At 44.8% G+C, this 26287-nt stretch overlaps 1 protein-coding gene across 21 annotated transcripts in view; it reads left to right on the top strand.

Annotated features, from left to right (window-relative positions):
* Nucleotides 1–26287, top strand: part of LOC144596077 (microtubule-associated protein 2-like) — a 280705-nt gene that overhangs the window by 179667 nt on the left and 74751 nt on the right. For all 21 annotated transcript variants that reach the window (XM_078404207.1, XM_078404210.1, XM_078404216.1 and 18 more), the window contains one exon: nucleotides 22060–22339. In XM_078404207.1, coding sequence (XP_078260333.1) covers nucleotides 22081–22339 — 259 coding nt within the window. In that variant the 5' untranslated portion in view covers nucleotides 22060–22080. The remainder of the gene's footprint in view (nucleotides 1–22059; nucleotides 22340–26287) is intronic.

Here is a 26287-nt window from a genome sequence, read left to right as displayed (position 1 = left end):
ATAGTATTAATAATAATAATAATAATAATAATTCATTTATTTTATATAGCGCCTTATCGGGTGCTCAAAGCGCTTTACAAAAACAATTAACATAAAAACAAACAGACAAACTATCCTGACGGAAAAGCGGCGAATAAACAACGCCAGCGTCCTCTCACGTCAGGGTCCGGCAGTAGACAACAAAAAGCACAGGACACACAGATACAATTTTTACACAAACAGCCATCACAGTGATTGCTCTAGGCATACCCTCACTGTGATGGAAGGCAAAGTCTTATCTCCTCCTCATTCTTCTCCCGTGGTGCCACGAGGTGATCGAGGCTCCCAACTTTTTGAAGCCCCCACCGGGCGATGGAAAGTCCCAGGGCCGAGCCGAGCAGGCCGATGAAAGTCCTGAGCCCCCACTGGGCGATGGAAAGTCCCAGGGCCGAGCCGAGCAGGCCGATGAAAGTCCTGAGCCCCCACGCAGGGTGATGAAGGGCCTGCGAGCGGGTCGATCGTACCTCGCGCTTCGGGGCGGTCGAAGCTGCTACGGCTGGAGCTCCCAAAAACCGGTCGCCAGCCAGGGACCTGCGAACTCCCGATGTTGCGGTCTGCAGGGGCGCGGGGATCGCTGGTCGGCGTGGACCCGGTGGGCCGAAGGGCCTATATCCACACTGTATCTCTAAACTAAACTAATAGTGATCCTCGTGTAGTTTTTCCTTGTGCAGCCTCACTTCCATCTGTTTGTTTTTTAAACCATGTGTTTCAGAATGTTGCTCAAGGCTAATTTGAGGTTATTTATTTTTAAACATGAGTCAAGTTGGAGAGACAAGAGTTGGCACAGCTTCTGTCCAACTCAATTAGTGTGCAGTATCCCAGAGTAACTGTCAGCTTTTCCTTTCTTACTGGATGCTGTTTTTGCAAAACGTACTTCACGCAATTTTGTACCCATGCAGAACTCACTGACTTCATATATTTCACCACCAATTTCCATCCTGCGCTTAAATATTTCTGGATCTCACCATCTCCATCATAGGAGACAGACTAGTGACTGACATCTACTATAAACCCACTGACTCCCACAGCTACCTGGACTACACTTCTTCCCACCCGGTCTCCGCTGTTTGTCCTGTTTTACATGAGCATGGAATTGATTTTGGGTCAGTTTAACACTTTGCAAAGTGTTAGGCAGCAGTTATGTTCATGCTAAAATCATCCTTTAAATTGGTTACCATCTCAAATATTGATCCAAAGAATTTTGCTGATTTACATTTAGGAGCATGAAGGTGAAAGCTTCCACACAGTGCAGAATGTATCTGAGCATTGAATTGGAAGTCTAGGAAATGTGCTGATTGTAAGCTGCTTTGACTGTTACATTAATACAGCGAGACATTATGCTTTGAACATGCCTGTATAATTTGTTGAAGGAGCTCAGAAGGATTCTGTGCCGGGAGCAGAAATTCAAAGCAGCTGCAACTTTCACGAAGAAAGTTCGAGGGAATTGCCCAAAGGCAGACTTTGTCAGGGTTCACTTTGAGCTCTTCATTCTTTGATCCTCAGAAGCTTTAAAAGATTGGTTAATTGCCCACACTTGCACTTGGCCTTTGGACAATCTAGACCCTCTGCAATTCATGCACAGGAAAGCTCAGTCCCTGGTGAACACCACTTCTCTTGGCCTCCATTCGGCCCTGAATTACCTTGACAAAAGATCACGTCTGTGAGGATGCTATTCATCGACTACAGCTCCATCTTCATTACTGGGGGTACGGGGAGAGGGCAGGAACGGGGTACTGATGGTGAATGATCAGCCATGATGACAGTGAATGGCGGTGCTGGCTCGAAGGGCCGAATGGCCTACTCCTGCACCTATTGTCTATTGAATATACTGATCCCTAAACGTCCTGATCTTGGACTTGGGGCAACTGCCATCTGGACTTCCTGACCAGCAGATCTCGGTTGGTTAAAATTGGTCGCAACTCTTCCCCCACGCTGACCCTCAACACTGGTCCTCTGAAGGGGTGTGCACTCTGTCCTTTGTTCTACTCCTAGTAAACACATGATGGTGTAACCAAGTACAAAGGCCGTTCCGCCATTGCACCCGCAGATGATACATACCACTGATGTTGGCCAGAGCAGCAATGAGGAGGTGAAGTGCAGGGAAGAGTTTGAGAGGATTGTGTCAGGACAATAACCGTGCCCTAAACGTCATCAAGATGAAACAGTTGGTTGTTGACCCAAGGAAACAAGGAGGTGAGCACAACCCTGTCTTCATCAACGGAGCTGCTGGAGAGAAGGTGGACAGTTTCAAGTTCCAAGATAGACACAAAAAGCTGGAGTAACTCAGCGGGACAGGCAGCATCTCTGGAGGGAAGGTATGGGTGACATTTTGTGTCGAGACCAAAAGGCCTCCTGCACCTATTTTCTATGTTTATGTTTTCTATGAATTTCTTTAGCCAGAGGGTGTGTGATCTGTGGAATTCAGTGGCACAGAAGGCTGTGGAGGCCAAGTCAATGGATATCTTTAAGGCAGAGATGGCTAGAATCTTGATTAGTATGAGTGTCAGGGGTTAGGAGAGAAGGCAAGAAAGTGGGGTTTGGAGGGAGAGATCGATCAGTCTTGATCGAATGGAGGAGTAGACCTGATGGGCCGAATGGTCTAATTCTGCTCCTATCACTTATGAATTTATGACCCTTTTTAAGACAGAGTCTGAAGAAGGGTCACCTATTCATTTCCTCCCGAGATGCTGCCTGAGTTTCTCCAACTTTTTGTGTTTATCTTTGGTTTCAACCAGCATCTGCAGTCCCTCCTACACACTCCAAGTTCCAAGGCATCCATATCACCCGCTACCTAATTGGTCCCTTCAGATCTATTCTACAATTCTACACTGTCCTTTCTCTTTGACTTTCTAATTTTCCACCCAGCAGAATCGCCACCTCTCCCTCCCCACCCAGCTCTTTGATTTAAAATCGCAGAATGCAAGCCAACAAAAGGATGAGCTGAGGTCCAAAATGAATCTAAATCACTTTCACCAAAGGGGAAAGCTTTTGAAGACAAAAATAAGCAAACGTCAGTGGTCAAAACCGATTGATGATGTTAACACAGACTTCGTGATGGGTTTTTTAAAGACTAGAATGGGTGTCAGGGGTTATGGGGAGAAGACAGGAAAATGGGGTTAGGAAGGAGAGATAGATCAGCCATGATTGAATGGCGGAGTAGATTCGTGTAAGTTGCTGGTTTAAACCGAAGATAGACACAAAAAGCTGGAATAACTGCGGAACAGGCAGCATCTCTGGAGAGAAGGAATGGGTGACGTTTGGGGCCTCAGTCTGAAGAAGGGTCTTGACCCGAAACATCACCCATTCCTTCTCTCCAACGATGCTGCCTGTCCCGCTGAGTTACTCCAGCATTTTGTGTGTCTATCAGGGGAGTAGGCTTGATGGGCCGAATGGCCTAATTCGGCTCCCATCACTTTTGACCTTATGATGTTAGTGCAACCTCTAAAATTATATTTTGTGCTCCTCTCAGTAAACAGTCTTTGGAGCTATTCTATTAAGGCTGTACCATATTGTAGTAAAAACACAATGGGAGAGAGTATCCTTTTTTGTAATCAGATCCAGGTGCATCAGAACTTGCCCATATTGCAGTAGTGTGGATGCAGAGGCTGTGCTATCCGATTCTCCATTTAAATTGATTTGTTTGCAGAAAGTTAATTTTGATATTTTATTCACACCAGGAGGAACTAATTGACCCTCATTAGGTTCTCTTGGGACAGAGGACAGTTTCTCCCACAATGCTCCAAAGGTTGTGTTGAAGTGTGAAAGATAGCATTTGGTGCAGGCCTGATATAGAAATGGTGTGTCGCCCAAAGGTAGCTTACAGTGAGAAATGTCCAAGGCATCTCCAACCCAAAGGCACTTTAAACATAATGGCCGAATCTTGACTAGACATTTTGAGAGAGAAAAGTATTACTTTAGTTTCGTTATGGTTTAGAGACACAGCACAGAAACAGGCCCTTCGGCCCACCGAGTCCACACCGACCAGCCATCCCTGCACATCACACAATCACAATCACAATCATACTTTATTAGCCAAGTATGTTTTGCAACAGACGAGGAACTTAATTTGGCACACAGTCATAACGATAAATACATTTTAACATGAACATCCCCCACAGTGACTCCTCCACATTCCTCACTGTGATGGAAGGCGAAAAAAAGTTCAATCTCTCCCTTCTTTGTCCTCCAGCGGTCGGGGCCTCTAACCTTCCGGTGACGGGACGATCTTGACTCCCGTAGCCGGCGGCCGGCCTTCCTCGTCGGGGCGATCAAGCTCCTGCATCGGGGGGGGGGGGATCTCAACTCCCCAGCACCAGGCGATCTACCCCGGGTCGGGGCTTGTCGAACGTCGTGTGGCTTGGAGCTCCTGATCGGTCTCAACCCGAGACTGCGAGCTCCTTGATGTTAAAGTCCACAGGCCGCGGTTGGAGCATCGATCCCAGGCAAGGGATCGCAGGGTCAGATGGTAAGTCCACAGTGAGGCTCAAAGTCAGTCCCAGGCAAGGCCTCCAGCTCCACGATGTTAGGCCGCAGAGCAACCGGAGATACGATCCGGAAAAACAATCACATCTCTAGCAAGGTAAGAGATTGAAAAAAGGTTTTCCCCGACCCCCTCCCCCACCCCCCACATAAAACAAACCAGAGAACATTAACACAAACTTTAAAAACTTACCACAAAAAAAAAAAGAGTTTGAAAGGTAAAGACAGACTGTAGGCGAGGCAGCCATCGTGCGGCCCTCCCTATTAACACCATCCTACACATTAACACTATCCAACAAACAAACACTAGGGATAATTTTACATTTATACCAAGCCAATTTACCTACAAACCTGTACGTCTTTGGAGTGTGGTAGGAAACCGTAGATCTCGGAGAAAACCCACGCAAGTCACGGGGAGAATGTACAAACTCCGTACGGACAACACCGGTAATCAAGATGGAACCCGGGTCACTGGTGTTGTAAGGCAGCAACTCTACCGCTGCGACACCATGCCGCCCGATCTGTTTCTGATGATTTTTCAAATGTTTGCCTGGAATGAAACTCAGTGATAATTCATCACCCAATTTGCGAGGTAAGCCATTAGGTTACTCGATGAATTCTCCTTTTAAACTGCAAGTGCTAACGTAGGCGGAAAGAAAATAGCTTGAGGAAGTGTGAGTCAGATTTAACGCACTTAGGTATTTTCAGTCATTAACGAAGAACCAGAGAATTTTCCACCAAAGTAATTGGGCACAGTCTATTATTTAAAAATTGCTCATACTTATTCATGTCTCAAAGCTTGAATTGCTCACTATGATTACACGAAGAAAGATGTTATCTGGGATTTTGGATATACTTTTTCAGTACTGAGCTCATTGCCTTTATTTCTTTGGACACCCTGAGTCTGGAGTGTGATTGTAATGGTGAGCTGCAAACTAGGATGATGATGATGGTACTTTATTGTCAGTTGTACCTAGGTTTACAATGCTTTTCACTGTACCTCGGTACATGTGACAATAAACTAAACCAAGGTACAGTGAAATTCGTTGTTTTCTCCATACTAAGTACACAAAAGAGGACTCTTAATTTAAACAACTGTCCACGTTATTTCTGAAGTAAGGTGGAGAATAGACTAATAGTATAGGTAGCTCAGCGTTGCAGTAGTCTTGCTAATCCGATTCCAATGCCAATTCCCACACAAACCAGTATTTACAGACATTTCCAATATTGATTATGGTACAGTACAATATAGAGATGATATCCTGCAGAGATGGACACAAAATACTGGAGTAACTCAGCGGGACAGGCAGCATCAATGGAGAGAAGGACTGGATGATGTTTCGTCTCGATCCAAAACGTCACCCATTCCTTCCCTCCAGAGATGCTACTTGTCCTGCTGAGTTACTCCAGCATTTTGTCTATTTCTTCGGTCTAAACCAGCATCTTCAGTTCCTTCTTACATCCAACAGAGATGATGGCTTTTGTGAAGAATGTAACATTTAGTAACATTTATTTTGACTCTTCCCAAGTGGCTGTTTCCATCCTCGCCACATGGGAGATGACAGAATCTCCAAGATTTTAATTAATGCCATCACTTCCTTGGTGAGATACCATCGCTTGGTGAAACCAAGTAATAGCTCAGGTGACAATGAGATATCAATCCGAGGGGAGCTCAATGCTTTCATTGTGTAAGAAAATAACTGCAGATGCTGGTACAAATCGAAGGTATTTATTCACAAAATGCTGGAGTAACTCAGCAGGTCAGGCAGCATCTCAGACTGAAGAAGGGTCTCGACCCGAAACGTCACCCATTCCTTCTCTCCTGAGATGCTGGCTGACCTGCTGAGTTACTCCAGCATTTTGTGAATCAATGCTTTCAATGCTCACTTCGAAAGTGAGAACATCGATGTGCCTTCTCGAGGCTCCCATAGCCTCAATGCCACTGTAATCACAGTCACCAAGACCGATGTTGCAAGATACTTCTTAAGGGTGAACGCTCAGAAAGCCCCTAGCTCTGATAGCTGCTTTATTAAAAACCTGCACCAGCCAACCTTCTGGAGTTTTTGCAACCTCTCATTACTAAGGCCTACAGTTTCCACCCATTTTAAAAGAACATCAATAATACCAGTGCTCAAGAAGGGTAAGGTGACATGCATCAGTGACCATCCGTGGTGATGATGTACTTTGAAGATTGGTTATGATGCATGTCAACTACTGCCTTAGTAAGGACCTAGACCTACTACAATTTGCCTACTGCTAAAACAGCTTTAAATTGGGCCACAAAACCACCATTGTTGGACGAATAAGGGGTAGCAATAAGTCAGAGTACAGGAGGGAGATTGATAATTTGATTGAATGGTACCCGGACAACAATCTTGCTCTCAACTTTAGTAAGACATAGGAGCTGATTGTTTATTTACCTTGTTTAAGGTAGATTGTACACCTACCTTAGCTAACATTTTGCATGGGGTTTGATTTCTCTCTTTGGCAAAGGACAAAGGCTTTTGTTATAAAGAAAGTCTATGGAAATGCTGTCACAAAAATTGTAGAGAAAGCAAGGGAGAATGTTTGTAATAGAAAGTCCCCCTGTGGAATGATCCTAATTCAAATGTTTTGTTTCAAATCAGATGTTTGTTAAAGTAAATGAAATGGAATCATCCTACCACAACCAGAGAGCAGTGCTGAACTACAATCTACCTCTTTGGTGACCCTCGGACTATCCTTGATCAGACTTTGCTGGCTTTACCTTGCACTAGATGTTATTTCCTTATCATGCATCGATGCACTGTAAATGGATTGATTGTAATCATGCATTGTCTTTCTGCTGACTGGTTAGCACACAATAAAAGCTTTTCACTGTACCTCGGTACACGTGACAACAAACTAAACTGAGTTAGAGTCATGCAGCACAAGAATAGACCCATCAATCCACCATGCTCATCATCGGATACCTATCTACACTGTACACATATTCACACTCTTCACAGTGTATAAAATAGATTCATTAATCAAACTCACCTTGTGGATATTTGGATGCAATTGTAGGGCAAACCACGAAGTTATGTGACTATTGCACAGATATAAAATATGATAGTAGAAAAGGTTAAATGTTTCAGTAGGTTGTCAATTTCTGTGTGACAAAGGTCAGAAGAGACTTTTTATTTCAAATTCCTTGCATCTTTAATGTTGGCTTTTAAAAAAATATTTGAGCTTTGCAAAATGTTTCTCAGCCTCTGAATTATGTTTTCAAATTTAATCATTGTTTTGTAACAAATTCCTATGAATAGTAAATGCAGCACCATAGTAAATGGGGCAGCACGGTGGCGCAGCGGTAGAGTTGCTGCCTTACAGCGAATGCAGCGCCGGAGACTCAGGTTCCATCCTGACTACAGGCGCCGTCTGAGTTGAGTTACTCCAGAATTTTGTGTCTACCTTCGAATTAAACCAGCATCTGCATTCTTTTTTTCCTTTCTGAATAAATGATCTCTTTTGTGAAAATGATAGGGAAGAATAGGGTGGTGGTAGAGTTGCTGCCTTGCAGTGCCAGAGACCCGGGTTCAATCCTGACTACGGGCGCCGTCTGTACTGAGTTTGTACATTCTCCCCGTGACCTGCGTGGGTTTTTCTCGAGATCTCTGGTTTCCTCCCACACTCCAAAGACATACAGGTTTGTAGGCTAATTGGCTTGGTATCATTGTAAATTGTCCCCAGTGTGTGTAGGATAGTGTAAAGGGCCTGTCCCACTTAGGCGATTTTAAGGCGACTGCCAGTGACTAGGCTGTCGCCGACAGTTCGCCGGGTGTCGCGGGCATGATCGTGAGGAGTCTTCAAAGAATCGTAGTGGATGTCGGCGCATCGCTGAGAAAGCAACCGGAGTGAAATTTATCAGCGACAGCTGGCTTGTCGCCGGGTATCGTTGCTTATTGCGGGCGCTGTCGCATGCTGTCCCCAGGTTTGTTAGGTTCTCTCAGATGCATTTAGAAGCACATAATATTAAAATAAGTAAAGTCATTTCACGATACCATAAAATACTTGTGTTTAACCAATTTATTTACCGTCAGGACCTTTGACAGGTAGATTGGGGGCGACAGTTTGACGGTCAGGTAAGCGTGGGAATCAGCGATTACATTTAAAGTAGGCTCCCAACCCAGATATGCAACACAGAAACCAGATATGCATCTCCCGTACATTTTCAAAGAATGCCCACGCACTTTTCACAAAAATCCATTTAACCACTTTTAAAATTAAATTTCTTAAAACTGCTATTAGTAAACTGGAAGTCAATCCAGTTTATGCCTTGTTACCGACTTGTCAGTGATTTCAGCGAAAATCAGGACGCCGGAGAAGCATTGACAGCGTGGGAATTTCGCGATGTTTCCGAAGACGGTGTAATCTCGACCTGACTCGGCATTGTCGTGGTCATTGTCGTCGGGTAAAAGAAAATTTTGGCGATGCTACGACTTTGACAGTCGCCGGCAGTCGCCTTAAAAAATCGCCTAAGTGGGACAGGCCCTTAAGTGCTGTGGGGATCGTTGGTCGGCATGGACTTGGTGGGCTGAAGGGTATGTTTTTGCACTGTATCTCTAAACTAAATCACCAATGCTCCCATTTTGACTCCCGATGTGGTCCCCTGCACATCGGTGAGACAAAGCGATGCTGTCAGGAATGAAATAAAGTTTATCCGTAGCATCTACTGGAAAATTGAGTATAATGCACCCATAGTCATTAGTGTGTAAAGAACAGTGATTTGTAGGAAAGAAGGCATGAATTGCCATGTGTTACGACCAGCACAGCAATTGGCATTGCTCCAGTCTACCAGCAGCTTCTCAGAAATGGATACTTATCGACCTTCCCTCATTTGTCAAGACATTGCTTCACTTGTGCTCCAAAAATGAATCAGTCAGCACAATGTTAGGATGACCACTTAATGATGTCGTATCCTTCTAATTATATCATTTATTTCTGCAATTCCACACAACCTTTCAATGTAATTGAATCTAGCCTTGCTTCTGCTGGCAGCGCATTGATCCTAATCTCCTTTGTCCCACTCCTCCAGGGGAGAGACAGAGACAGAGAGATGGACGCACAGAGAGAGGGAGAGACGCACAGAGGGACACGCACGCGCACACACACACAGACAGACATGCTCTGGAGAGGGTCCAGAGGAGGTTTACAACAATGATCCCAGGAATGATTGGGTCAACATATGATGAGTGTTTGTCGGTACTGGGCCTGTACTCGCTGGAGTTTAGAAGGATGAGGGCTGGCCTCATTGAAACTTACCGAATAGTGAAAGGCCTGGATAGAGTGGATGTGGAGAGGATGTTTCCACTAGTGGGAGAGTCTAGGACCAGAGGCCATAGCCTCGGAATTAAAGGATGTTTTTTTAGGAAGGAGATGAGGAGACATTTATTTAGTAAGAGGTTGGTGAATCTGTGGAATTCTTTGCCACAGAAGGCTGTGGAGGCCAAGTCAGCGGATTATTGATTAGTACAGGTGTCAGGGGTTATGTGGAGAAGGCAGGAGAATGGGGTTAGGACGGAAAAATAGATCAGCCATGATTGAATGGTGGGCCGATTATTCCACTCCTATTATTTATGACCTTCTGACACACACAGACACACACAGACACACACAGACACACACAGACACACACAGACACACACAGACACACACAGACAGAGAGACGCGCACACATGTAGTGACACACACAGACACACACAGACACACACAGACACACACAGACACACACAGACACACACAGACAGAGAGACGCGCACACATGCAGTGACACACACAGACATAATTCTTTATTTCTTTCACAATTCCTTTATTCGTTTATCTGCTTCGTTTGGGTGAGTTGAACTGTTGGAAGTCTCAAAGGCTCAAGAACCAGATGTTTTGGTGATTTTGGTTATCAATTTTATATTTCTACCAATTTGCAGAGTTTCAAAAAAATAATAAATGAAATTTCCAACGCAGGACCACTTACTTGCTGACCACACCATCTGCAAATCCTAATGCCGTTCCTTTATTTAAGAAGAGAACTAGTGAGATTCCATGGGAATGATAGGCTTGTGACTATCATGTCAGTGGTAGGGAAGCTATTGGAGAGGATTCTTTAGGATAGGATTTACTCGCATTTGGAAGAGAATGGGTTATTGGGGACAGTCAGCATTGCTTTGTACATGGCAGGTCATGTCTTACTGACCTTTTTTTGAGGAGGTGACGAAGGTGATCGATGAAGGTAGGGCAGTGGATGATGATGTCCACATGGATTTTAGTAAGGCATTTGATAAAGTCTCCATGGTAAGCTGATCTAGAAGATTGAGGTGCATGATTTGGCTATATGGATTCATAACTGGCTTACTCTTAGAAGACAGAGATCGTGGTGGAAAGACAGTATTCTGGCTGGAGGTCTGTGACCAGTGGAGTTCTGCAGGGATCTGTGACATGAATGGGTTGCTTAGTAAGTTTGCAGATGACCCCAAGATTGCCTTGGGTCGCAGACTGTGAGGTAGGTTGCCAAAGTGTTAGGCGGGAGATAGATCAGCTACATAAATGGCCAGAGAAATGGTAGAAGGTATTTAATCCAAGCGTGTGAGGTGTTGCACTTTGGAAGGTCAAATGTAAGGGGAAAATATGCAATTGGTGGCATGACCCTTAACAGCATTAGTGTACAAAGTGATCTTGCAGTCCGTCCATAACTCAGTAAAAGAGGTAACACATGTAGGAAAATAACTGCAGATGCTGGTACAAATCGAAGGTAGACACAAAATGCTGGAGTAACTCAGCGGGTCAGGCAGCATCTTTGGAGAGAAGGAATGGGTGACGTTTCGGGTTGAAGAAGGTCTGAAGAAGGGTCTCGACCCGAAACGTCACCCATTCCTTCTCTCCAGAGATGCTGCCTGATCCGCTGAGTTAGTCCAGCATTTTGTGATACCTTCGAAATGTGGTAACACAAGTCGATAGAGTGGTAAAGAAGGCATATGGTATGCTTGCTTTCATGAATGAATGAATGAATGAATAAGTTTATTGGCCAAGCATGTGCAGATACAAGGAATGTGCCTTGGTGCTCCGCTCACAAATGACAACACAAACATACAGTTAACAATTAAGAATAAAACATAAACACATCAAAACAATAAGGATACACCATTACGGTCTAAACATGTGGGTGAAAATAAACCAGAGCAAAAAAGAGACTACAGACTTTGGTTATTGAGTAGAACTATCACTCGTGGAAAAAAGCTGTTTTTATGTCTGGCTGTGGCTGCTTTGACAGTATGGAGTCGCCTTCCAGAGGGAAGTGTTTCAAAGAGTTTGTGGCCAGAGTGAGAGGGGTCAGAGACGATTCATAGCTCAGAACATTGAGTATAAAAGTCAGATAGTCATGATGCAGCATTATCGAACTTTGGTTTGGCCGTATTTGGAGTATTGCATGCCGTTCTGGTCACCCTATAACAAGGAGGAGTTGGAGGCTTTGGAAAGGGTGCAAATGTAGTTTGTGAGAATGATGCCTGGACCAGAGTGTGTTAGCTCTGGGAGTGGTTGGACATACTTTGATTGTACTCTCTGGGATGCTGGAGGTTGCAGTGAGACCTGCAGTGAGAAGTGTATAAAATGACGGGATGAATAGATGGAACAGGCAGTCAGAACCATTATCCCATGATGGAAAAATCAAATACTAGAGGGCACAACTTTGAAGTGAGAGGGACAAAGTTTGAAAGAGATGTGCCATATTTACATAGAAGATGGCGAGTGCCTTTGACAAGCTGCTGGGGCTGGTGGTTGAGGCACATGCAATAGTGACATTTAAGATTTGTACCAATAGTCACATTTGGATAGGCGCATGGATATGCCGGAAATGGGTTGATATGGATTATGCGCAGGCCGTTAAGTGTTGGTCTTTGCATCAACACAGATATTGTGGGCCGAAGGGCCGCGTTATACTATTCTATGTTCGAATTATTGCAGCCTAATGTACAACGTGACCTCTAAGTAGTGATAACTTGGATAGATTTTATTGACTGATATGAAGGCACTGAAGGTCCTAGAAGGCTAAAAGGTCCTAGAAGGTCATAGAAGGCTAAAAGAAGATCCCCACATTTTTAGAATAGATAATTTAATCACAGAACTATCACATGGAATTCAATGCAAATATAGATAATTTATTTCCCAGTCTGGAATTGGGGCTAACCATGAGGATCAAAGGTCAAATGTAAGGGCACGATGGCACAGCGGTTTTGTTGCTGCCTTACAGGGCTTACAGCGCTGGAGACCCGGGTTCGATCCTGACTACGGGTGCTGTTTGTATGTTCTCCCCATGATCTGTGTGGGTTTTCTCTGGGACCTTCGGTTTCCTCCCACACTCCAAAGACACACAGGTTTGTTAGTAAATTAGCTTGATGTAAGTGTAAATTGTCCCAAGTATGTGTAGGATAGTGTTAATGTGCGGGAATCGCTGGTCTGTGCGTACCGGTGCACTGAAGGGCCAGTTTCAGCGCTGTATCTCTTTAAAAAAAGGATAGAAAACAGTGTCGTTGTTAAAAGAATAGGAAAGAAAAAAGTATTTTGCTTCTACTGGTCCTAGTGCCAGAGCCTAGTTTCCAGTGTGATTTGTATAGGGTCAGGTGAATAAATGCCTGTGGAACTTAGATGAGTTGTAGCAACAGCAAAAATATCTACTTATATTCAAACGTTTTATGTTGAAGAGGGACAGACAGCAGTAAGTGTAAGAAAATAACTGCAGATGCTGGTACAAATCGAAGGTATTTATTCACAAAATGGTGGAGTAACTCAGCAGGTCAGGCAGCATCTCAGGAGAGACGGAATGGGTGACGTTTCGGGTCGAGACCCTTCTTAAGACTGATGTCAGGGAAGGATATAGGTGGAGACAGGAAGACAGTGGGAGATCTGGGAAGGGGGAGGGGAAGAGAGGGACAGGGCAGGCAGCAGTGGTTGACTTATGACTTGCAGGAGGTCCCATGTTTGTAAAATGCCTGGTTGTGCAGTTCATCAAAATAGACAATAGACAATAGGTGCAGGAGTAGGCCATTCGGCCCTTCGAGCCAGCACCACCATTCAATGTGAGCATGGCTGATCATTCTCAATCAGTACCCCGTTCCAGCCTTCTCCCCATACCCCCTGACTCCGCTATCCTTAAGAGCTCTATCTAACTCTCTCTTGAATGCATTCAGAGAATTGGCCTCCACTGCCTTCTGGTTCTGGACTCCCCCAACATTGGGAACATGTTTGCGGTAGGAAACTGGGCTATTGGAATAATGAACTAGTGCCCGGTAACAGTAACAGAATAGCACGCAACAAAAGCTTTTCATTGTGCCTCGGTAGACGTGACAATAAACTAAACTGAACTCTGAACTCTCTTAACTCAGGATCATTGTTGGAGATTGAATCGAGTATTCAGAAAACCAATCACCCTGTCTGCATTTGATCTTCTCAGAGACGCCACAGATCAGAACGGTAACACAGCGGTACAGTTGCTGCCGTACACAAATGTCCCTAGTGTGTAGGGTAGTGCTAGTGTACAGGGTGATTGCTGGTTGGCATGGACTCGGTGGGCCGAAGGGCGTGTTTCCACGCTCTATCTCCAATGTCTAAAGTAAAGTCTGAAGTCCACCTGAACAGTAAATACACATGACTATATGAGAGAGCGTGCAATAAAGCTGCGTCTTACCTGGCACAAATATTTGATATCCTGAGCACTGTGGAGGGTAGAGGTGAATAGACAGGTGTTGCCTCTGTTTTGTTTGTGGACAGCAAAGCTGATTGGGAGGAGATCAGAGTGCCTCAGAAAAGATGGTCCCTGAAAAATGTAGAGAATAAAAGAGGTGTTTCATCAAATATCCTTCCTTGATGTTGTGTTTAAACCTTGCGTACAGCATAGTCCAGTATAGTCTATTGTCACGTGTACCGAGATACAATGAGACACTTGTTGCGTGCTAACCAGTCAGCAGAAAGACAATACATAATTATAATCAAGCCATTTACAGTGTATAGATATATGACAAGGGAATAATGTTTAGTGCAAGGTAAACCCAGCAAAGTCCAATCAAGGATAATCTGAGGGTCACCAAAGAGGTGGATAGTAGTTCAGCACTGCTCTCTGGTTGTGGTAGGATGGTTCAGTTGCCTGATAACAGCTGGGATGAAACCGTCCCTGAATCTGGAGGTGTGCGTTTTCACACTTCTATACCTTTTGCCTGATGGGAGAGGGGAGAAGAGGGAGTGGCCAGGGTGCGACTGGTCCTTGATTATGCTGCTGGCCTTGCCGAGGCAGCGTGAGGTATAAATGGAGTCAATGGAAGGGAGGTTGGTTTGTGTGATGGTCTGGGCTGCGTCCACAATTCACTGCAATGTCTTGCTGTCTTGGATGGAGCTGTTCCCAAACTAAGCTGTGATGCATCCCGATAAAATGCTTTCTAAGGTGCATGGCTTCCATATTCTGGACGCATTAGTATCAACCTTTTCTTTTTTAAATGCATTTGCTGGGTAGTGGTTATATAGTCTATTTAACTACAACAAAATGGAATTGAGGAGACAATATATATTCTGCAGTTCCTTTGTTGAGGAGTTGCGCAAATCATTAATTACACACGTTAGAAATGGTGCAGAGTTATAATTTCCTTTTGTTCCCTAGATTGACAAGCTCTGCTTTGGCCAGACGTTTTTTGCATTTAGAAACTGGGGCTTAAATTATATAGCTAACATTCAAAAACACCCCCTTTTTAATGGTGCAGCTGCTTAAAATGAACACAGAGGCACATCTGGTCTTTGAGCAAGTATGTAAATCTTAATTTATTACCCCAATCCCAGGCGGATTGCAAAAGCAACTTCATAGCCAGGGACGGTCAGTCAAAAGAGAGCATAAATTTAGCCTTTTCATTCATAATCCTGTCTGCAAGCATTTAGTATCGATCGTTATGAAGCCTTTTTGTAAAGCTGGAGGTTTCGTTTGATGGAAGGCCCCAGTTAATCTTGTTTCTCTTTTCAATTACTGTTCTTAAGATCTATTGGTGTACATTACTGGTGGGGCAAAAATCTTTACCGACACAGACATCACCAGCACAGAATTCCTGATTACAGGAGATGCACGCATCATCATTTTTGTGTAGAGATTGAGCACGGAAAATTGACCAATCGTTGACGGGAGAAGACCTTATGGTGCAGAATGAGCGTGAGTGCCAGATGAGAATTTACATTGAGACTGAATGGCCAGTTAATCAGTGTTCATAGTTGTGAGGAAATAATTGCTCAGTAGCCTACTGTGGTACACACGCATACAGAGGTTTGTTAAAACGAGAGTTGGCTGTCGATTAATTACATGGAAGACGGATATGGAATTTTAGGACTGCAACAGATTCTTTTAAATAGTCAATGCGCTATTTTCAGCTTCGTTTAGTTTAGAGATACAGCACGGAAACAGGCCCTTCGGCCCACCAAGTCCATGTCGACCAGTGAACCCCGTGCACTAGCACTATCCCACACACGAGGGACAATTTACGATTTTTACCGAAGCCAATTAACTTACAAACCTGTTCATCTTTGGAATGTGGGAGGAACCCGGAGATCCTGGAGAAAACCCACGCGGTCACAGGGAGAACGTACAAACTCCGTACAGGCAACACCCGTAGTCAGGATTGAACCCGGGTCTCTGGCGCTGTAAGGCAGTAACTCTACCGCTGTACCACTGGGCTGCCTGATGATTTTGATATTTGTAGTGAATGTATCATATTGATTTAGTTTGATTTAGTCGCATCGAAAGTTTTAATGACATTCTTAAAAAACGATCTTGAGGTTTGCACTAAATGATGACAAAGGGAACATTTTTCCTTGTGGAGCTCTTTTGCAAACTGGGGATCTAATAGTGGCTTCCAGTTTTTCTTTTTGCATTTCCAGGTGTGCAATTACAGGAGCAGCAGGGATTCTGAACCAGCAGTGCAAATGTCGCATGTAATTATTGACGCATGCACATTGATAAAAATTTAACTGCTTCAGTGTCCAAATATCGACAAAAATTGTTTATTGTTTTGGTTAAACGATGAAATGCTTCTGGCTGTACACATAGTGCATAAATCTACTGTCAATGTTATGGCACAGCAACAGGCTCTTCAGTCCACAATGTCTGTGCTGAATATAATGCCAAGATAAACTAATCTCATCTGCCTATGCATGACCATACTTCTCCATGCCCAGCATATCCATGTGTCTACCTAAATGTTTTTTAAACGCCATTGTTGTATCTGCCTCTGCCACCACCACTGGCATCGCATTCCAGGCACCCACCACTTTCTATGTCAAAAAAAACTTGCTGCACATCTATATACTGAAACTCTCATTTGTTTATTTGTTTGTTCCTGAACTACAGCCAAAACGGTACACGATAGCGCAACAATTTTAGGCCCACCTTACTCACCGTCGTCCCTTTGATGCTAATGAAACAACTTTCATTGAAATTGGTGTTATATTTCTAAAGTTATTCACATTTTAAAGTTTAAATCTTTCTCCCAGGGAGGGAGGGAGGGAGGTGGAAGGGGAGGGAGGGGGAAGGAGGGAGGATAAGGGGGGGTTGAGGAGGATGGAATGGGGGGGGAAGTGGAGGAGACGGGGAGGGAGGAGGGAGGGGGGAGAGGGGGGGGGGGGAGGAGAGGGCGTTGCACCAATGCAGTAGAGGTTTGGGCCCAATGGGTCCACTTGGTCTAGTCCCCTTTAAACTTTGCCCCTCACATCCTAAACCTATGCCCTCTTGTCTTTGACATTTCCACCCTGGGGAAAAAGGATATGACTGTCTACCCAATCTACGCCAACTCAAAATTTTATGTACTTTTATCAGATGTTCCCTCAAACTCCCATGGTCCAGAGAAAAGAATACGAGTTCGTCCTTGTAACTAATATTCCCTAATCCAGGCAGCATTCTGGTAACCTCTTCTCCACCCTCTCGAAAACCTCCACAACCTTCCAGCGATGTGGCGACCAGAACTGTACACAATACTCAAAATGCAGCCAAACCACAGTCCAATAAAGCTGCATCATGACTGACTGACTTTTATACTCAATGTCCCAACCAAAGAAGGAAACCATGCCATCTGCCTCCTTCACCACTCCATCTACTTGTGTGGCAACCCACTGCACATCACAACTATTAACAGTCAAAAATCAAGTGTACCAGTGAGAGTACAGTGTAGCAGTGCACGTCCGTGAGAGCTTGGAGGACTGCCATGAGGGAGGGGGAAGAACAAAGGAGGGCCCAGTGTGGGGGGGAAGTACAATGGAGGACCCAGTGTGGAGGGGGGGGGGGGGGGGGGAGTACAATGGAGGACCCAGTGTGGGGGGGGGGGGGGGGAGTACAATGGAGGACCCAGTGTGGGGGGTGTTGTACTTTGTGGTCCAGTATCTGTTGTACCTTTGTTATGACCCTGGACGGACCACAAGTACACGTGTTTAAAAGGTTATAATGCTGGAGCTTAAATCCAGGCTGTTTATTCCATGGCCACCTGGAACCAGAGTGGCCACCTAACCACCTCATTCTCTTATATAGACATTACTACACAGGCAAACAAAGTAGTCCTTGTGATACAACAAAGTAGTCCCTGCAATATCACAACAGGGGGGAAGTACAATGGAGGACCCAGTGTGGGGGGGAAGTACAATGGAGGACCCAGTGTGGGGGGGAAGTACAACGGAGGACCCAGTGTGGGGGGGGGGGGAGTACAACGGAGGACCCAGTGTGGGGGGGGAAGTACAACGGAGGACCCGGCATGGGGGGACCGCCGTGAGGAGGGGTGGGGGGGGGGGAAGGGGAGAAAAGAACAATGGACAATTGGGAAGGGGGGGAAGAATAAAAGACAATGGGGACCGGCGTGGGGAAACTACTGTTGGGAGGGGGACAAAAGGAGGAGCCGGCGTACTTTGTAACTTTGTCAGCGCCGTAGGTGGCTGCTATTTGTACACATTAGGTATGCAAGCAAAGAATCTCACTGTGCCTTGTTACATGTGACAATGAAGTATTCCATTCCATTCCGTACCTTCCCCTTACATTTGGCCTCCCAATATGCAACAACTCACACTTGCTTGGATTAAATTCCATCTGTCATTTCTCTGCCCATTCTGCAGTTGACATACTGTATTCCACTGTATGCTTTGACGGCCTTCTTCATGGTCTGCCACACTAGCAATATAGGTGTCACCTGCATGAAGCATATCATCATTTAACCAGGAATGAATAGGTTAACATATGACGAGCGTTTGATGATATTGGGCCTGTACTCGCTGGAGTTTATGAATGAGAAGGGACCTCATTGGAACGTACAGAATAGTGAAAGGCTTGGATAGAGTGGATGTGGAGAGGATGTTCCCACTAGTGGGTGAGTCTAGGACGGTGTCATAGCCTCAGAATTAAAGGACGTTCTTCTCGGAAGATGAGGAGGAATTTCTTTAGTCAGTGGGTGGTGAATCTTGGAATTCTTTGCCACAGAAGGCTGTGGAGGCAAAGTCAGTGGATATATTTAAGGCAGAGATAGATAGATTGTTGTTTAGTACGGGTGTCAGAGGTTATGGGGAGAAGGCAGGAGAATGGGGTTAGGAGGGAGAGATAGATCAGTCATGATTGAACGGCGGAGTAGACTTGATGGGCCGAATGGCCTAATTCTGCTCCTATCACATAATCTTATGATCTTAACTACTTACTACTTCATAAAATGTTTATCACATGCTTTGATGATGTTCCTGCATTTTCCAAATTACTCATTACTTATTAAACCAAACATCACACGGGCCCTTTTTAAGTTTGAATCTTTTGATTTCATTTTGAAATTCTGTTCTTCAAACATTCACCTAATTCCATTTTACATATGGGAATAAAGTTACTTTAAATTCAGTCAACATTTTTGAAACTTTCCATTTATAAATTTTTCAAAATTTTCTGTCTGTTAAATTTCAACCAGACACCCCTATTCTGAGAGTTTTGTATTATACCATCAGTTCAGTTTATTGTCATGTGTACCAAGGCACAGCTAAAAGCTTTGGTTGCGTGCTAACCAGTCAACAGAAAGACAATACATGATTACAAACGATCCATTTACAGTGAATAGATACATGATGAGGGAATAACGTTTAGTGGAAGGTAAAGCCAGCAAAGTCCGATCAAGGATTGTCCGAGGGTCACCAATGAGGTAAACAGTAGTTCAGCACTGCTCTCTGGTTGTGGTAGGATGATTCAGTTGCCTGATAACAGCTGGGAAGGAATTGTCCCTGAATCTGGAGGTGTGGGTTTTCACACTTCTATACCTTATGCCTGATGGGAGAGGGGAGAAGAGGGAGTGGCCAGGGTGCGACTGGTCCTTGATTATGTTGCTGGCCTTGCCGAGGCAGCATTAGGTATAAATGGAGTCAAGTACGTGGGAGGTCGTGTCTCACAAATATGACTGATTTGTGACCAAAATGGTTGATGAGGGCAGTGGTGTAGTTGTTGTTGTACAATGCCCTCCATAATGTTTGGGACAAAGACCTATCATTTATTTATTTGCCTCTGTACTGCACAATTTGAGATTTGCAATAGAAAAAATCACATTAGACAGTTAGAAACAATTAGACAGGTACATGGATCGGACAGGTTTGGAGGGATATGGACCAAGTGCAGGCAAGTGGGACTAGTGTAGCTGGGACATTGTTGGCCGGTGTGGGCAAGTTGGGCCGAAGGGCCTGTTTCCACACTGTATCACTCTATGACTTATGACTCTATTATAGAATGGAGTAGGAAAGAACTGCAGATGCTGGTTTAAATCGAAGGTAGACACAAAAAGCTGGAGAAGGGTCTGAAAACATCTGAAGAAGGGTCTCGACCCGAAACGTCACGCATTCCTTCTCTCCAGAAATGCTGCCTGTCCCGCTGCGTTACTCTGGCTTTTTGTGTCTACCTTCAATAGAAGTTGAGGTTGGTTTGTGTGATGGTCTGGGTTGCGTCCACAATTCGCTGCAAATTTTTGCGGTCTTGGATGGATACCATGTGTCCTTGTCAATGAGTCTTCATTATTAATGTTGTGTATCATATTGAATCAAAGATGTTGTTACATTTATCTTTCTTTCCGACAGGTGGCAATATATGATACATAATGATTCAACAAATAATTCTGCACAATGTAGCCCAGGTTTTGCTCATCTGATTAATCCAAGCAGTTCCCAATGTGTGGATTGGATGGTGACTTGTGAATTGTCATGAGAAGTTCTCACTCTGCTGATATCTGAGCACATTTCATATTTAACCTTAAGCATTTTTGTATCAGTGCATTAATTAGACAATACCCATTAGTCAAATGTTAATTTCACAGGGGAAAGGAATCTGATTTAATGATGGATTTAAGTTTCTCATTAAATAATCTCCCAGTGTTTATTATCATTCAACCAACAAGGGATGTAGTGACATAATCAAAACTTTAGTTAAAAACAAAGCAATGTGCTATGAAGTGTGGACCCTAAAATGCAAATGCTGCTTTGCCCACTTATTTGAAGGATTATATTTTTTACTAAGTATTCTAATCTTAAGGAGATTTGCAAATGCATTACATGTTAATAAAGAAACAGTGAGATAAAATGGGGTGGGGGTTAGGGAGGAGTGGAATTTGCTGAGCAATCATTTACTTGTGTGAAAGTTATTTGCTAAACATGACAATGGATCTGCATGAGCAAGGATGTAAATTTTTCATGTTGGGAATATATGAAATAGATGCAAAAATGAGACCAGTTACTTTCATAATAATAAGTCCATTGCAGACATTAACAATCTCTGATGGTGTTTGCTACAAAGTCAAGAGGTTTTCCGATTTGATCTGTTAGTGTCAGAGGTTCACCTGCACCTCCTCCAACCTCATCTATTGCATCCGCTGCTCTAGATGTCAACTTATTTACATCGGTGAAACCAAACGCAGGCTCGGCGATCATTTCGCTCAACACCCTCGCTCAGTCCGCCTTAACCAACCTGATCTCCCGGTGGCCGAGCACTTCAACTCCCCCTCCCACTCCCAGTCTGACCTTTCTGTCATGGGCCTCCTCCAGTGCCAAGAGTGAGGCCCACCGGAAATTGGAGGAACAGCACCTCATATTTCGCTTGGGCAGCTTGCAGCCCAGCGGTATGAACATTGACTTCTCCAACTTTAGATAGTTCCTCTGTCCGTCTCTTCCCCTCCCCCTTCCCAGTTCTCCCTCTATCTTCCTGTCTCCACCTATATCCTTCCTTTGTCCCGCCCCCCTGATATCAGTCTGAAGGTCTCGACCCAAAACGTCACCCATTCCTTCTCTCCTGAGATGCTGCCTGACCTGCTGAGTTACTCCAGCATTTTGTGAAATAAATACCTTCGATTTGTACCAGCATCTGCAGTTATTTTCTTACATTACATGATCTGTTAGTGTTAATCATTAAAATGAAAATTGTAAATTATCTGAACGTGAAATTGACTCAGAAGGATTATTATGCCTTGCATTGTTAGCAGTCATCTTTAATAACCAGTACAATGATCTTAATTGCAGTTGTGAGCTGACCAAAGAAGAATGGCAGACGACAGGAAGGCTGAGGCAGCGAATGCACCACAATGGACCTCGAACACTGTCCTCGAGACTGCTTCTCATCAGTTTGCTGCAGATTTTAAAGAGCAGACTGCCCCAGCTGAATGTATATCCAGGACTGAGAATGGCTACTCGTTCAGGGAGCACCCAGCCGAGACGCAGAATGGAAGCCAAACAGCCTACACTGTGACTAAAGCAAATGGAATCAATGGGAAATTGGCTGCTGGACCCAAAGTGACAGCAGGTGAAATTAACTTTGCTCCTCTTATCTTCTACAGCATTCAGCAGGCGATAAAATGCTACTTTAGCTATTACTAAGCAACCATGAAAAGCCATGTATATATTGTCTTTGTGCACTCAAATTAAAACCAGAAGCATTACTAAACCATGACTATCATAATGTTAGAACGTAGAATCTATTGCAAATAACTGCAGTGTTTTGGTCTTTTGTTTTGCAACATCCCTATATACCATTAACTTTAGATTGTACATTGTGCACTCTTTGTCTCCTGTTATTATAATCCATTATTGTAATAGCTGTAGGCACCTTGGGACGACTTCTTACTAAGAAAAATACAGCAAACCCTCAATTTTAATGGACCCCTTTATAACAGATTTTGGTTATAGCGGACGGACCTTATCTCCCGAGCTGTTATAGCGCAAGCTTCCAAGGGGTCACATAGTTCACCTGCGAGCCCTTCTTCACCCACCCCTGCCCTTCACCCCCCACAGCCCTTCATGGTCCAGTTGAAGCTGCCGTTGTTGCGGTTCACACTGTCGCCCCTGGGGACAGGGCTTTCTTCGGGCTGTCGCCACCATCAGGACGGGCTTGGTCAGTGTGTGGGTCCCACCCCTCTCACCAGCTCTCGCTTCTTCCATCGAGAAGAAGGAATTCTCGATTCCGCTCGAAAGCCGCCGTCTCCTTTTCCCGTTGCCTCTTCCCCCCCCCCACCCCCACCCCCACCCCCACCACCTCCTTCTCTCCCGGAGTCACCGACATATCCCAACGTAGAACCGGAAACAGAGATGAGAGGGGAGTGAGCCCCATGGTGGCTGAGGGCATCTTGTCATTGGCAGCGGCCTAAAGGAAGAGCTGTCGGCCAGGGGCTACGACGTGAGCCCTAACAACAGCCGTGTGAACCAGTGTAGAAGGGCCCACTGACGCAGATTAGCGGCATCAGCACCTGGTGTTAAAATGAAATGACACAAAGTGCTGGAGTAACAGTCTGAAGAAGGGCCCTGACGTCACCTATCCACGTTCTCCAGAGATGTTGCCTGACCCGCTGAGTTTGCAATTTGTGTCTCTTGCTGATCCAGCAATTTGTGTCTCTTTTGTGTATTAGCCATCATCTGCAGTTCTTTGTTTCAACTACATGCAGTGATAATACCTTACGAGGTTATAATGGACAATCGGCAATAACGGACATCATTCTCTCCCCCCCCCCCCCCCCCCCCCATGGTCTATTATAACAAGGGTTTACTGTAACTTAGATCTCCAGAGGCATTTAATAAGGTGTTATATCAAAAGTTATGGTAAAGAATAAAAGCTCATGTTGTGGAAGGTGGCAGAAAGGCAGCGACAGAGATTTAGCCAGCTAACAGAAAATAAATAGTATGATTAATGAGTCCTTCATTGGTTGGTGAGATGCAACAAGCAGTGAGCTACAGGGAGCGGAGCTCACTGGGTCAGGCTGCATCTGTGGAAGGAAATGGACAGTTAACATTTCAGGTCACGAACCTTCATCTGCACTAAACGAGTAGTGGGAAAGGAGTTAATATAAAGAGGTGGGATGGAGAGGTGGGGCAAGAACTGGGCGGTCACGGTGGCGCAGCGGTAGAGTTGCCGCCTTCCAGCGAATGCAGCGCCGGAGAACCGGGTTCAATCCCGACTACGGCTGCTGTCTGTACGGAGTTTGTACGTTCTCCCCGTGACTGCGTATGTTTTCTCCGAGATCTTCGGTTTCCTCCCACACTCCAAAGATGTACAGGTTTGTAGGTTAATTGGCTTGGTAAATGTAAGACAAAATTGTCCCTAGTGGGTGTAGGATAGTGTTAGTGTGCGGGGATCGCTGGTCGGCGTGGACCCGGTGGGCTGAAAGGGCCTGTTTCCGCACTATCTCTAAGCTAAACTAAACTAAACTAAAGTACACTAGCAAGTGGAAGGTGGATACAAGGTGAGGAGGGGTTAATTGATAGATAACTGGTTGGGGAGCAAAGGGTGGAGAGAGCCAGAGAATGGTAGATGATGTTGAGAACACAAGGTTGCAGGTTCTGGAATTTGATAAGAAAGAAAGTTCAGAGTTGCGAGATACAGCGTGGAAACAGGCCCTTCGGTCCACCGAGTCCGTGCCGACCAGCGATCCCCGCACACTAACGCTATGCTACACATTAAGTACAATTTATAATTTTTTATCAAAGACAATTAACTTACAAACCTGTACATCTTTGGAATGTGAGATGAGACTGGAGATCCCGGAGAAGCCTCTCACGGTCACGGGGAGAACATACGAACTCCGTACTGACAGCACTCGTAGTCAGGATCGAACCCGGGTCTCTGGCGCTGTAAGGCAGCAACTCTACCGCTGCGCCACCGTGCTGCCCTAAGTGTAGAATGAGGGGTAGCGGCAGATGGGAAGAGCAGAGGGAGGGGAGGCATGAGCTTTAGAGGGGACAGGGAATCCAGTGGGAGGAGTGTATGACGGGGTGTGGAAAGAAACATGGTGAAAGGGGGCTGGGTTGTACGGTGGAAAATAGAGGTGTGAGACAGAACCAGGTGGATAGGAACAGAGAGAAAGAGACAAAGGTTACCTGAAATGTGAGAATTCGGTGTTTATGCCCTTGGTTTATGGATAATGAGGTATTGTTCCTCCTGTTTGCACATTCAAGAGGAACAGCGCCCCATTTTCTGCCTAGTTTGTCTACAACTCAGTGGCTTGAACATTGAATTTTCCAGTTTCAGCTGACCTGCACTCCTTTCCTCCCTTTCTCCCTCTCTTCCTATCTATCCTGGTTCTCACACATCCCATTCTTCCCGCAATATCTCTAGCCCCCTACCACTCTATTTCTTTCACCCTCTTCCCACACACTCCTCCCTCTGAATGCCCCCCTCCCATACTGTTCACCCCTGCCTTCCCTCTGTAGTTTCCATCTGCCACCAGCCTTTTGTTCAGTTCCATTCCTCACCTTCCTTTTCTAGCACATTCCAGAATCTCTAGCCTTTTGTTTGACACTCCCCACCTCCCGACCTTTCGCAAACTGCACTCTTTCATCTCCCAACTCATAGTTATCTGCCAACCAACTCCACCTCACCTGGATCCACCTGTTAGTTCTTTGGCCGAGCTACCTCCTGCCTATTCTTCCAGTCTACATGAGTAATCTCAACCCAAAAATTCAACCACCCCCTTAACCTCTGCAGATATTGCCTGACCCGCTGAGTTCCTCCAGCACCGTTCCCTTTTTTTGGCAAGTTTCCAGCATCTAAGGTAGGAGACTAAGGTGGTTCTAAGGTAGGAGACTAAGTTGTGACAAGGATGTAAGTAGGCTTCAAAGGGATGTAGAAAGAATAAATGAGTAAGTAAAGATCTGGCCAAGAGAATGTAACGTGGAATTGTGAAATTGTCCACATTAGCAGGAAAACTTTTAAAAAATGGTTCATATCGAAACGGTGTCAGATTGCAGTGTTTCTGAGATGAGTGTGACCTCAGTGTCCAGGTCTCTGTATGCAAGCGATGAAGCAAACTAACTTTATATTATTAATTATTGTGAGGGGAATGGAAATCAAAAGTATGGAGGTCATGATTCAATAACATAGGGCATTGTTGAGTGCACATGAAGTTCTGCGTAGACTATTGATATCTGTGTTTAAGGAGGGATGTGAATGCATTGGAATCAGTTCAGAGAGGGTTTAGTAGACTATTGTATGACATTGCTAGAAAGAAAGATTGGACAGGCTAGGCTAGATTCCACTACCATGTAGAAGTGAAAGTGAACTTGGTTGAAACATAAATTCTTGTGGGTTCCTGACAGGGTGGATGTAGATCAATTCCTCTTGTGGGAGAATCTAGAACCAAGATTACTGTTTAAAAATAAGGGAACACCCATTTAAGAAAGATACAACGTGAAATTTTACCCTGAGGGAACTCTCTTCTTAGACTGGGCATTTGAATGTTTTTAAGGCATAGGTGAATACTTT

Source organism: Rhinoraja longicauda, chromosome 8, assembly GCF_053455715.1.
Source record: "Rhinoraja longicauda isolate Sanriku21f chromosome 8, sRhiLon1.1, whole genome shotgun sequence".
NCBI classification, from domain to species: domain Eukaryota; kingdom Metazoa; phylum Chordata; class Chondrichthyes; order Rajiformes; family Arhynchobatidae; genus Rhinoraja; species Rhinoraja longicauda.
Note: the sequence above shows the minus strand (reverse complement) of the source record. Positions and strands in the feature narration are given on the sequence as shown.